Genomic DNA, 13,367 nt, shown 5'->3' with positions numbered 1-13,367 from the left:
TTGAATGGAAAAAATTACAAGAAAAAGTATAATGAATTTCTCATACATTTGCAGGGGTGACTATAAAATCATATGGCCATTTTGAAGAGTCTGGTTGTTCCTCACAACATTAACATATTCTTACTACATGATCTAGCTCTTCTTCTACATATTTACCCTAACAAATTAAAACATCAAAGACCTGTGCATGAATATTCACCAACTTTATTCATAAAAGCTAAAAACTGGAAACAACCCAGATGTGCACCATTTCGTGAACAGATTAACAAATTAAGGTACATCCATACACAGAATTGGAGAAGGCAATGGCACCCCACTCCAGTACTCTTGCCTGGAAAATCCATGGACGGAGGAGCCTGGAAGGCTGCAGTCCATGGGGTCGCTAGGAGTCGGACATGACCGAGTGACTTCACTTTCACTTTTCACTTTCCTGCATTGGAGAAGGAAATGGCAACCCACTCCAGTGCTCTTGCCTGGAGAATCCCAGGGACAGGGGAGCCTGGTGGGCTGGCGTCTATGGGGTCGCACAGAGTTGGACACGACTGAAGCGACTTAGCAGCAGCAGCAGCAGCATACACAGAATACTACTCAGCAATAAAAAGGAACAAAATACTGATGCATGTAGGAACAGAGATGAATCTCAAAAACATGCTAAGTGAAAAGAGCCTGACACAAGAGGCTACACACTGTATGATGCCATTTACATGACAAAACTATAGTGACAGATGAGACTGCTGACTGCCAATAGCAAAGGGGAGTGCAAAGGGATCAGCTAGAAAGAGACCCAAGGGGCTTCTGTGGTGACAAAACATTCCATATACTGACTGTAGCGACAGTTTACAAACTGTTTGTCAAAACTCACTGAACTATACAGATCCCTAAAACTTTACTGTATGTAAATTATACCTCAGTAATTAAAAGTGCAATACTCTAACATTTAGATATAAGAACATTTATTTTGTGTTGGATAATAATACCAGAGCTAAAATTTTGATTACAAGAATAAGATTAGAAGAGAAAAACTAGAAAAATATTTTAAAAACATCCGTTTGAAGAGATCAGAGAGTTTTCAAAACAGTGAAAATTATCAAAATTTGGAAGGAGAGATCATTTCAGACCCGTTAGGATGGTTATTTTGAAAATTACCAAAATATGAAAAAGAGAAACGTCAAAGAGGTGAGTCTACCATCTGGGGCACTTCTCTGCTTTAAGTGAAGTGAAACTCGCTCAGTCGTATCCAACTCTTTAAGACCCCATGGACTGTAGCCTGTCAGGCTCCTCTGTCCAAGGAATTCTCCAGCAAGATTACTAGAGTGGGTAGTCTTTCCCTTCTCCAGAGGATCTTCCCAACACAGGGACCGAACCCAAGTCTCCTGCATTGCAGGCAGATTCTTTACCATCTGAGTCACCAGAAAAGCCCAAGAATACTGGAGTGGGTACCCTATCCCTTCGCCAGATCTTCCAGACCCAGGAATCAAATCATGGTCTCCCACATTTGCAGGCAGATTCGTTACTAGCTGAGCTACCAGGGAAGCCCATCATCAATTCTGAATGAGAATGTGACCAAGAGACTAAACCCAAGTCTCCTGCATTGCAGGCGGATTCTTTACCATCTGAGTCACCAGAAAAGCCCAAGAATACTGGAGTGGGTAGCCTATCCCTTCACCAGGAGATCTTTCAGACCCAGGAATCAAATCACAGTCTTCCACATTTGAAGGCAGATTCTTTACTAGCTGAGCTACCAGGGAAGCCTGTCATCAATTCTGAAGGCGAATGTGACCAGACTCATGGAACTAAGTTGACAAAAAATGAATTCTAGGGCATGCCCAGGAGAATTAGTGGCAAAGATTCCTAAATTTTGATTGGGCCCTTGCATCAGTGAAAAAGGATAGCTTGCATACGGACTGATACCAACATTCAAATCACTTAAATCCCTTAAGTTAGGGGAATCTACAGCCTATAACCTTCGATGACCATCCTATTGACTAAATTTTTTTATTATTTTTTTCTTTTTGGACATGTCACACAGCTTGTAGGATTTCAGTTCCCCAGCCAGTGACTGAGCTTGGGTCCCAGCAGTGAAAGCACCATGTGACCACCAGGGAATTCCCCCTTTTGACTAAATCATGGCAGAAAAATCAAAACTTACAACAATCTCCAGCACACAAAAGGCCTTCAGGATGCTTCAGCAGTTCTTGGTTTCCCTTATACATTTCCCTGTCTCCTATATGGGCCCCAATAACATTCAGACTCAACCAACTGCTGCTGCTAAGTCACTTCAGTCGTGTCCGACTCTGTGTGACCCCATAGATGGCAGCCCACCAGGCTCTGCCATCCCTGGGATTCTCCAGGCAAGAACACTGGAGTGGGTTGCCATTTCCTTCTCCAATGCATGAAAATGAAAAGTAAAAGTGAAGTCGCTCAGTCGTGTCTGACTCTTCGCGACCCCATGGACTGTAGCCTACCAGGCTCCTCCGTCCATGGGATTTTCCAGGCAAGAGTACTGGAGTGGGTTGCCATTGCCTTCTCCAACTCAACCAACAAGACTACATCAAATCAAGAGAAGAATGGGATGGCAGAAGCTTACAATCAATGGTTGCAGTTGTAGCTGAAACCATTAGCCAGTAATCTGAACTACATACACAGTATGGCTCATAAATCTAGGAACTACGTAATCTATGGACAACAGTGGCCCAAGGCTCAAATACAGTCAGCTTCCTGGTTTTCTATATAAACCTTTACTGGATCACACCCCCTATATATGAGTGTTGAAGAGTTGTGAAAGAGCACTTGAACAATGGTTCAACAACAACAAGACAAATGAGGGCTTCCCTGGTGGTTCGGTGGTCAAGAATCCTCCTCCCAATGCAGGGGACACGGGTTCAATCCCTGCTCTGCAAAGATCCTACACACTGAGCGACAGCTAAGCCCATGCACCACAACTACTGAGCCTGTGTTCCAGAGACCGGGAGTCACAACAACTGAGCCCACGTACGGTAGCTACTGAAGTCCGAGCACCTAGAGCCCATGCTCAGCAACAAGAGAAACCACTGCAATGAGAAGCCCACCTGCTCACAACCAGAGAGCAGCTCCTGACTTGCTGCAACTGGAAAACGCCCAGGTGCAGCAACAAAGACCCAGTGAAGCCATAAATAAATTCTTAAACATGAACGTAAAAATGGGCAAAGAACTTTAATAGACATTTTTCCCAAGAAGATATGCAAATGGACAATAAGCACATGAAAAGATGCTCAACATCCTAAGTCATTATGGAAATGCAAATCAAAACTATGATGTGATACCACTTTGCATTAATTATAGCATGGCCATTATTTTACAAAGTAAACAAACCTTGAAACTAACCAATGTGGGGAAATTAGAAACCCTTGTGCACTGGTGTTGGGAATGTAAAAATGCAAGGCTGCTGTGGAAAGCAATTTGGCAGTCCCTCAAAAAATTAAACATAATAATTAACATATGATCCCACAAGTCTACTCCTACGTGGATACTCAAAAGCACTGAAAGAGGGGCTCAGAAACTTGTATACCAATATTTATATTATTATTATTAATTTTTTTAGCTACCCCTTACAGCATACAAGACCTTAATTCCCAGACCAGTGATTTAACCCACGCCGCCTGCACTGGAAGCACGGAATTTCAGCCACTAGACCACCAGGGAAGTCCCTAGAGCAGCATTATCAACAATAGATAGAAATAACCCAAATATCCAGTAGCAGATGAATGGATAAACAAAAGATGGCATACACATAGAATGGAATATTATTCAGACTAAAAAAGGAATGAAATCTGTTACATGCCTCAGCATTGCTTATAGATGCTGAAATGCTAAGTGAAGTGTCAGACACAAAAGGACAGATACTATGTGATTCCACTTATATGAGGTGCCCAGAACTGGAGAAATCACAGACAGAACGCAGAACAGAGGCTACCAGGGACTGGGGCGAGGGAAGAATAGAGAAGGGGAAACGAGGAGTTATTGTTCTATGGGTACTGAGTTTTGGTTTGGGAGGATGTAAAGCTCTAGAAATGGATAGTGGTAATGGTTGCACAATACTGTGAATGTATTTTTCTTTTGTTTTTTTTTGGCCATGTGGCATGTAGGATCTTAGTTCCTCAATCAGGGATCGAACCATGCGTCCTGTAGTGGAAGCATGGAGTCTTAACCACTGGACTGCCAGAGAGTCCCCTGTGAATGTATTTAATGCCACCGATTCCCACACTTTAAATCAATAAAATGCCAAGTTTTGTTATCTATGTTTTACCACAATAAAAAAAATTAAATGACCCATTACAGGCAGTTTGTTGACCCCTTGTATACAGCAATGAAAATGAACAATTACTGCCAAAAGTAACCTCAAAGATTAATCTGACAAGCATGAAGTGAAGTGAAAGTCGCTTAGTGGTGTCTGACTCTTTGTGACCCCATGGACTGTGGCCCACCAGGCTCTTCTGTCCATGGAATTCCCCAGGCAAGAATATTGGAGTGGGTTGACATGCCCTTCTCCAGGGGATCTTCCCGACCCAGGGATTGGACCCAGGTCTCCTGCACTGCAAGTAGATTCTTAACCATCTGAGCCACCAGGGAAGCGCCCTGACAAGCATAATGTTGAGCAAAAGCAGCCATACACAAAAAGAACGTCAGCTGTATGATTTCATTTATAAAGCTGATTTATGGTGTAAGAAGATACGAACTGAAGATACCTTTGTGCAGGGTGTGGAAAGGTGGTGAGCAGAAGGGAGGATGAGAAAGGCAGGCTTCCAGAGCAATATTCTAGTTTTTGACCTGGTGAGGTTTCAAACTGCTATGTTCAGCTTAATAATTCATTAAGCAATACACAAAGTGTGTACTTCATGTATACTTTAATAAAAGTGTACTTAAAACTGAAGAAAAAATACAAGAGGAAGATTAAGTATTTTGAAATGGAGAGTCCCTACACATTAAGTGAAAAAGGTTACAGATGAGTTTCTATGCAACATGATTCATTTTCTTCTAATGAATAAATATTTATGCTTATGTAACTAGATAAAGTCAGGAAACTTATCAGTAATCATCCAAGGATAAGGTTAAAGAAGATTTTCACTTTCTATATTTGTGCATTATTTTAATTTTTGATGTGTGTTATTGTACAAGCAACAAAAAGACTGATGATATCCATCTTTAAATGAAGATAAGAATACTGGACTAATTTGTGGATTATCTATAGCATCTTTTTCTTCACATGTTAGGAGTACCCAGATTGCCACTGAGAAGATCAAAACAAGAGCAGCTTGGGTAGAGAGGATGTCAGTCTGCAACTATGTGAGTTAGAAGATAAGAGATTTAAGTCCTTGCTCCATCATTTAAGAGCTCTCTGACTTTGGGAAAGTCAGCCAATCTCTCTGAGCTTTAGTTTCCTTACCTAAAAACAAGATGACACTTCTTTTACCTAACTCCAAGTTGTGGCGAAGATCAAATGAAACAGGGCATGGGATAATATTTTAATAAAAGAGATACGTAAAAATTACTTTTGGCATACTTAGTAAATCTGTTGATAAATATAAATCCTTCTACTGCAGAACTGTATGCACAGTTGTATTTTTGCTCTTAAAGCCCACTGTTTTTACTCATCTATTTAGTCCTTCTTAAGCAACATTCTACAAACAACTCCAGGAAATAAGTATATCCATTTTCCTACACAATTTTCTGCTAGCAACCTGCAAGTGTCACATTTGAAAGTAACAGGAATCTTTAAAGACCTTACAGTAGATGCTAATGTGTGCTGATCCACAATGAACTATAGAGGCCATGAAGCATCAGACTGACAGCTCCCAGGTTCATTCTCTCATCGTTCACTATCACAGAAAGGATCCTTTCTATTGTTTTAATTCAGCAAAAAGGCCATATTTGCTTTCATGTTCAAATATCAAGGTTTATTTCTGAAATGAAGATTTATTTTTCCCCCACTTAACTGGAAAGGTTTTCAACCCTGTGTAAAGAAATCATTACAGTTTTTGGACATTTTCTTTAACCTTAAGAATTTCAACTGATTTTCTTTAAAAATCTTTCGTATTTACTATGGATGGATGGTGGATAATTTTAACTTCTGTGCATTATCGGTATTCCCAAATTCTCTATCAAGAGCTTGCATTCTGGGCTTCCCAGGTGGTTCAGCGGCACAAAAAACAAAACTTCCATCTGTCAATGCAAGAGACACAAGTTCGATCCCTGATCCAGTAAGATCCCACATGCCTTGGAGCAGCTAAACCTCTGTACCGCAACTTTTAAGCCTGTGCTTTAGAGCCTGGGAGACACAAATAGGGAGCCCATGTGCTCCAACTACTGAAGCCGGAGCTCCCTAGAGCCTGTGCTCTGCAACAAGAGAAGTCACCACATTGAGAAAGCCCATGCACCACAACTGGAGAGTAGCCCCCACTGGCCACACTTAGAGAAAAGCCCACGCAGCAATGAAGATTCAGCATAACCAAAAATCAGTCAAGCAATCCTAAAAAAAAGCCTGTATTCATCTATGAGTACACAGAACATAAGAACAAAAAATTCATTTTATCTCTTTTGTAATAAAAAGCTAGGATACTAAGTGAGGCTAAGAAGAGACTTCCATTTGTTTTTTCTGAACTAAGAGTCATAATTAACAAATATATTTTTATATCACTCTTTAGATAATTCTCCTTCTTCCCCAAATCACATTTAGACCTCTGTTTCCTAAAAGGAAGATAATAAAAACTAGATATCAAGTTTTAACAATGTTCAAGCATAACCTCTAGAGGCTGTAACCTTAAAAGAACTGTAAAATTAATAATAGTAGTTCCTATTTTCTGAGGATCTATTATGCACAAGTACTGAGTATTTCACAAACATTATCTCAGTGTAGTAGTAAGTAACTTGCCCAGGATCCTGTACAGTCAGAATTCAAATGTCTATTTGGGTAAGAGGCACTGCAATTTAAAAAGGATGAAATTAGACCCTCAAAACTGAGACAACGAAAAGCAGCCCCTGACATCCAGGAGCTAGTACCATCAACTAAGCCTTAGTGTAACAAGGAAATGATTTGACATTACAACTGTGCCTTGGTGTTATACTTAATATAAACAATTTCATAGAACATCAGACAGGTCCACTCTGTAATCATGATGAATGAAGATAAAAACAAGACTACTCTGCAATCATGTCTAAACACACACAAAACATCAATACTGCCCAAGCCATGAAACACCAAACATCCTTCTCTTCAGGCTAATGAGTGCCTCTCAACCAACCATAGCTTCATCCTCACTCTAGTCTCCCCTTCTGTATGAAATTTAAGAAACTTAATTACAGAATTATCCACAATTCCTGAAAGCATCCAATCCAGAGCAAAACCTTGCTTCCATAACTCCTCCTCAAAAATCACTGAGCACAAGCCCAAATTCTGTACATTCTTTCTAGTTGCCTTTTCCTGAGATAAGGGATGGTTCCCCATGGTGTGTGTTCTCTTGGCTACAATAAGTAATACATCCCACTTTTTAAGCCACAGGTGTGTGTTCTAGTGATAGTTCACTGAAAGGCTCTGGCAAAATTCACTTAACAACAACAGTTAAGCACAAAATATCTCCACTTCAGCATCAAATATCTGCCAAAGAGCAGAAAGATGTGAATAAGCATAATCTGTCTATGCTATATCTATATAGCTGTAAAACATTTACTAGTCCCAAGAAAACCTCAATTTTGACATTTTTCTTTCCTTATTTACCAGAACAAACTGCTGAGTTTGAGCATGCTCAAAGATGTTTTATTCTACAGGGTATCAAGTGTGAGCAGTTGTTAATTCACAAAGCAAGAGCCAAAAAAAAAGCTAGGTCAGCTTATTAATACCTTCACTACTATTATATAGGTCAAGAGAGAGGAAAATTAGTGGAAAAACAGAGAATCTATACTTTGCCAGAGTGAAAAATCCAACTATTATTGGGTAGAGCACAGAGAATAAGCTAGCAGAAAAAAGGCAGGAAGGGTTAGGAAACATCCTTCTTTGGTAATTTAATACTTATTTACTGACAACTGTCATCAGGATGAGTAACAATAATCTTAGGAGTCTAGTTACCAGGTGAGTTTTACAGGGTTAACTGTATTTTACATTAGGAAGGATATAAACTATAATAAAAAAAACAAAACCGTAAAAACAGAACAAGGGAGGAAGTTCCTAAGAATGGCTGCCTTTTGGGCTTTAGTGCAAATGCCACTCCATATTCTTGCAGAAAAATATGAAATGTTTATTGTATATTTAATAAAAAGTAATGTTATTCTCTGGGAAAAGTATGATATTATCAGAATGTCAATCCATCAGAAACATTCTTTCCTTGTTCTAATCATTTAAACCAGAAATGAGGCCCCCAAAAATTGCCTGAAATCAATCCTTTCAAACTGATGTCTCATAGTTTTTAAGAGTAAAAGAAAATATACCAGATCTCCAGATCTGATACTTCTGATTTCTATCCTCTAGCTTCACCTTCTGAAAATAGATGTGGATAAGCAAGTATTTTGTGTGTGTTTTAAATAAAGAACAGTGTTGGTTTACATGAAATTATAAAATTATACAGTAGTTTAAAAAAAAAACCTCTTTTAAATATAAACTGACTCGAAATTTTAAACAGAAAAGGACTGTATTTAGATAATTTCTATCCTTGATGACAGATGCTGCATGCAGCCCTATCTTATCTTGAGAACTGACTCTCTCTCTCTCTCATACAACACACTGGGCCCTTGCTATCTGTCGAGTCCTACATATCTGAGGTAATTGAACCACACCTAGAGAATCTGTACTACTGTATTACTCAGGAGATTCCAGGCTTGTCTACCTGTCTACCTGTAGGAGCCATGTAAAACATGTTAGTTCATGTTAATCTGAAGAACCACTATTACAACCTCCTTTTCTCCCCTAGGTATCCAAGGGGCCCTTGGAATTACACAATAGAGAACCTGCTTGCTGCTGCTGCTAAGTCGCTTCAGTCGTGTCCAACTCTGTGCAACCCCATAGACAGTGGCCCACCAGGCTCCCCCGTCCCTGGGATTCTCCAGGCAAGAACACTGGAGTGGGTTGCCATTTCCTTCTCCAAGAGAACCTGCTTAGTATAAAATAAAAGTATGAAATTATGCATCTGTTCACCTAAACTCTGTTCCTAATTCTGCTACTGTGCGTTCACTCTTTAAATTCTAGTTTTTCCAGATATACAGCTGATATCATAGGTTATCAGTTTTCCAAAATGTTCAACAGTAAATAAAACATCTACAAATCATTTAACTCCTTGGGAAAAAAAGAAGGATATATATGAAAGAATAAACACATTTTTTTAAGAATACACACATTTATTAATCACATAAGAAACATCTTAACACATCTCACTGGAGAGGAAGTAATTTTCTCTCAAGTTAACATCCAGAATGCAGAGCTGAGCAAATTAACTGGTATTCAATAAATGCTCTAATGAACAAACTTCACATAATCTTTTATTAGGTGAATAGAATCTGCTGTGCTATTCTTTTCTATTCAAAAATAGCATGATTTTAGATAATCTAGGCCTTTATGAAAGTTCAGCATCACAGTTAAGTATGCCATAAAAAAATAAAATTCAAAATAGTCACCACATAAACAACATTTACACATTACTTTGTTAAAATAAGATTTAATTTGGCCTTTATTATTTGAAGGCACCAAATATGTCGATTACCTAACATCATGACAGTCTGAAATAGCCCACTTCACCTGCTGGAATAAAGTGGCTTTCAGTGTATTTATAAACTAAGTCAAGTTATCAAGGGAAAGGGAATGCAGGACGTTACTAGCTCCTTAATGATTCAGGGGCTAACCACAGAGTTAGGAAACTTGTGAAGACCATCTATTCAATTCATTTCTATGTATTTTGATGCAGGAGAAAGAGAGAGAATGAAATTCTCCTGGAATTAAGTTCTGTATTGTCAAGGATGCCGGAGAGGCAAACAGACCTCAAATGTGAACTCCTGCATCTACTGAATTAAGGTTAAAATATAAAAAATTTCAATGTACTCAAGGGAAAATCTGAAATAAAAGAGAACCACAACAATGTAAACTCAGTTTTACTTCACTTTTAAAGGAAAATGAATATAACTAATTTGCTTCAGTCTGAACCAATTTCCTTTGGAATATAATGCAGCAGTTGTATAACTCAAACTAAAGACATATCATTGCCTATTCTGATGTCCACTTTAGAAACTAAAGTATAAATAAAGCAAAATCTTTGAATAGAAACATTACCTGCTGAAAAAGAGCGAAATATGTGGTACATAGATGCTGAAAATATTTATACTTAAATATTTTAAGAGGACTTAAATATAATAGAGGCATATATGTGATATCCAAAGATAAATCACCAGCATGAAATCCAAGGTCTGAATTCCACTTTCATCACTTACCCCTCACATGGAACTGATTTCTCTTTAATTTTAAGAGTCTAGGACCTTTTTTTAAAGCCTAAGTTTTCGTTGATCTCTCTTGCTACCTCCCAACTCCCATCACCCAGTGTTAACAAAATTTCCTTGTGTGTACTGGCATTCTCTTTTCAAATGCAACAAATGATCTACCCTCAAATATATCCCTCTATTCAACTTTTGACCTAGATTAGTAAACTTCAGAGGACTCTATTATAATAAAATACTGCAATAAAATAGTGCTTCTCTAGAAAGGGATAATAGTATATGCTTCTTCATCCTCCTCAGGTGATCTTGGATCTTCCTTAAAGGTGGTAAATAAAGTAGTTAATAAAAAATTTCCCTCCAAAAACACACAGTATTCTTTTCTTAAATGTGTCTCCTTTCTTCAACTTTCTGAAGCCTCCTCTCTGTCCTTTCACTCCAAGCCCATGAATACCTGCCTCCTTCCTTATATCCTACTTTCCAGTCCAAGGGCCCACAAAGGAAATAGATTTCAATGAAACTGAAAATCTAGAACAGTTTGTGGAGTTAGTAGTGGAGACACTACACGTGAACTGCAGACTGCTTTTTTTTATACTAATGAACAATGCAAATGAGTAGTTAGAGGGAAAAGATCTCAGCAAACTGGAGTTAGAAATGAAAGGAGGGATTTTCAAAATGTTATAATTTCATTTATCATTTTCCATAAAAATTTGTCATTGAGTGAGTGAAAGTCGCTCAGTCGTGTTACTCTTTGCGACCCTGAATTCTCCAGGCCAGAGTACTGGCGTAGGTAGCCTTTCCCTTCTCCAGGGAATGTTCCCAATCCAGGGATCGAACCCAGGTCTCCCGTGTTGCAGGAGGATTCTTTACCAGCTGAGCTATCAGGGAAGCCCAACAGTATCTTCACCTCAGGGGGTAATTGTGAGGATTAAACAGATTACACATGCAAAGCCAAGAAAATAGCGCCTGGCATATAAAAAGACTAAAAAAAAAAATGTTAAAGAAATCTGAAGAATGTGGTACCCTTGCTTTCATCCAGAAACAGAAATCTTTACATTTTACTGTAAAATAGTATGTATAAACTAACCCTATTCATTCAATATTTCAATTTAGAAATTTTGAATGGAATACTTGGAATATTCATTTAGATGAAATCAAATCAACCATCGGCAAAAGTTTTATACTAAAACAGAACTTTATTGAAAATACTTAGAAGTCATTATACTGATAAAAATAACTGTCGTGAAACTTAAAAAATAGTGCAAATTCAGCTGTAATCATATGCAGCTGTTCCTTTCAAAATTAAGTCACCATTTGTTCTCTTTTTTCTGACACTACAGTACTCTGCTTTCACTAAAAGCCTGTAACAAGGAACAGCTTCTTCGATATCAAAACCTTTTGGAAACCTGGCTCAGAGCAAGCCACTCACTGTTTACAGCGCTAGAAAGGCTCTGTGTGGTCACTCTAGGACAACTGTCACTGTCAGCAGCACGTCCAGGTGTCTCACAGGGACTCGGGTCATACAGAAATGTAGGTGTAGGCTAGTGTCTGAAACAAAGTCAGCGGCTAGGGTGCCTGAAAGGGGAGGGTTTTTCAGTTGAGACTCATAAAGGATGAGGGTCTAACCCCGAGGAAGCGGTCTCGCAGGGCAGATCAGTTTCGGGGGCGCCCGCTGGCTCCGTCAGGAAAGGGACGCAGGTGTTGCCCTCCCTCGGCGACCGCAGCGCTTTCTTCCCGGCGCCGCCGCCCCCTCCCCCCCAGCCCCCCATTTACCTTTCTCGTCCTCATCGATGCGCAGGGCGACGGAGATGTACTCGAAGGCCTGTTTGTGGAACGCTCGGACGCGCTCGGCCTCCCCGCCTGGCACCGGTGCCGGGGGCGACGCCGAGGCCGGCGCGGCCCCGGAGCTCCTCTTGGCGGCCATGAGGGCGCGGGAGAAGCGCTGGCAGAGCCACACGAAGAGGAGCCCCAGGTGGAAGGCGACCAGGCGCAGCAGCGCGAAGCCTAAGAACAGCGGGTAGGAGAAGTAGTACAGGTTCCGCTTATGCGGCGATTGGGGCGGAGGGGCCGGCTTGGGGGCGGGACGGGAGCGGGCCTGGCAAGGGGGCGGAGGCCTGGGAGGCACCGGGCTGCTGGGGCCGCCGGAGCCTTTCTTCTTCCCTCGTCCACCCGGAGAATTCATTCACAGCTCCCACTGCCGCCGCCGCCATAACCCGCCTCCCGCAGACCGACGGCGGCCAAGCGACGGCGGCAGCCACTGGGACGGCAAGGGCCACAGACCCCCGGGCGGCCCCGGTCCCAGGAGCGGTGCACCTCCGCGCGCTGCTCGCCGGCCCCGCCCCTTTCTCCTCGCTCGTCCAGGAGCACAACCCCTTCTCCTCCGGCGGTCGGTGGCTCCTGCCCCTCCCTCTCTCTGTCCTCTTGGCTGTTCGGTAGCTCAGAGCGGCGGCCCGGAGCGCAAGCGCAGCCCTCCCGACTCTTTATCCGGCGCGTGCGCGCACGTCGCCGTCTTTGTTGCCCTGAGCTCCTTCTGCGCGTGTGCGCCGCTCGCCATTCCTCCCTTCCCTCGCGGAACTACATTTTCCAGTATGCAGTTCGGCCTACTTACCCCTTAGGGACCCGTAGCTCAATCGATTTCGCTGACCCTGGTAATTCAGTATCAGGGCACCTAGACCGTTAACTCAAGAAAGGGACCGCTGCAGCTTGGGGTCCCTCGGCTAGTTTGTAGGACTTGGGGTGTCGTCGTTTTCTTATATTTCTTTCAGCATTTTCTGCTGGTCTTCCATAAGGAATGGTTGATCTCAGTTTCACCGCAAAAGTAATGGGTCCAATCTAGTAATTATTATCTAAGAAGATAGAGGTTGTAGGACGCTCAAAAACGTCAGGTCACTGAAAACGAAAATGTTAGTTCATTGGGGTGAAAT

The 13,367-nt window shown here is 41.2% G+C and overlaps 2 protein-coding genes across 5 annotated transcripts in view; one reads left to right on the top strand and one right to left on the bottom strand.

Moving 5' to 3' along the window:
• The window catches only part of SPAST (spastin), a 56,462-nt gene extending 43,456 nt beyond the window's left edge, over positions 1 to 13,006 (bottom strand). For 2 of the 4 annotated variants that reach the window (XM_061432002.1, XM_061432003.1), the window contains exon 1: positions 12,217 to 12,942. In XM_061432002.1, coding sequence (XP_061287986.1) covers positions 12,217 to 12,625 — 409 coding nt within the window. In that variant the 5' untranslated portion in view covers positions 12,626 to 12,942. Of the gene's footprint in view, positions 1 to 12,216 lie in introns of all 4 variants that reach the window. The other 2 variants (XM_061432004.1, XM_061432006.1) reach the window with 2 other exon arrangements.
• DPY30 (dpy-30 histone methyltransferase complex regulatory subunit) overlaps positions 12,381 to 13,367 on the top strand; it is a 31,026-nt gene continuing 30,039 nt past the window's right edge. The window contains exon 1 of the mRNA XM_061432008.1: positions 12,381 to 12,460. The gene's annotated coding sequence lies outside the window, so the exon portion shown is untranslated. The remainder of the gene's footprint in view (positions 12,461 to 13,367) is intronic.

This window comes from Bos javanicus, chromosome 11 (genome assembly GCF_032452875.1).
Source record: "Bos javanicus breed banteng chromosome 11, ARS-OSU_banteng_1.0, whole genome shotgun sequence".
NCBI lineage: Eukaryota > Metazoa > Chordata > Mammalia > Artiodactyla > Bovidae > Bos > Bos javanicus.
This window is presented reverse-complemented; position numbering and strand designations above follow the sequence as displayed.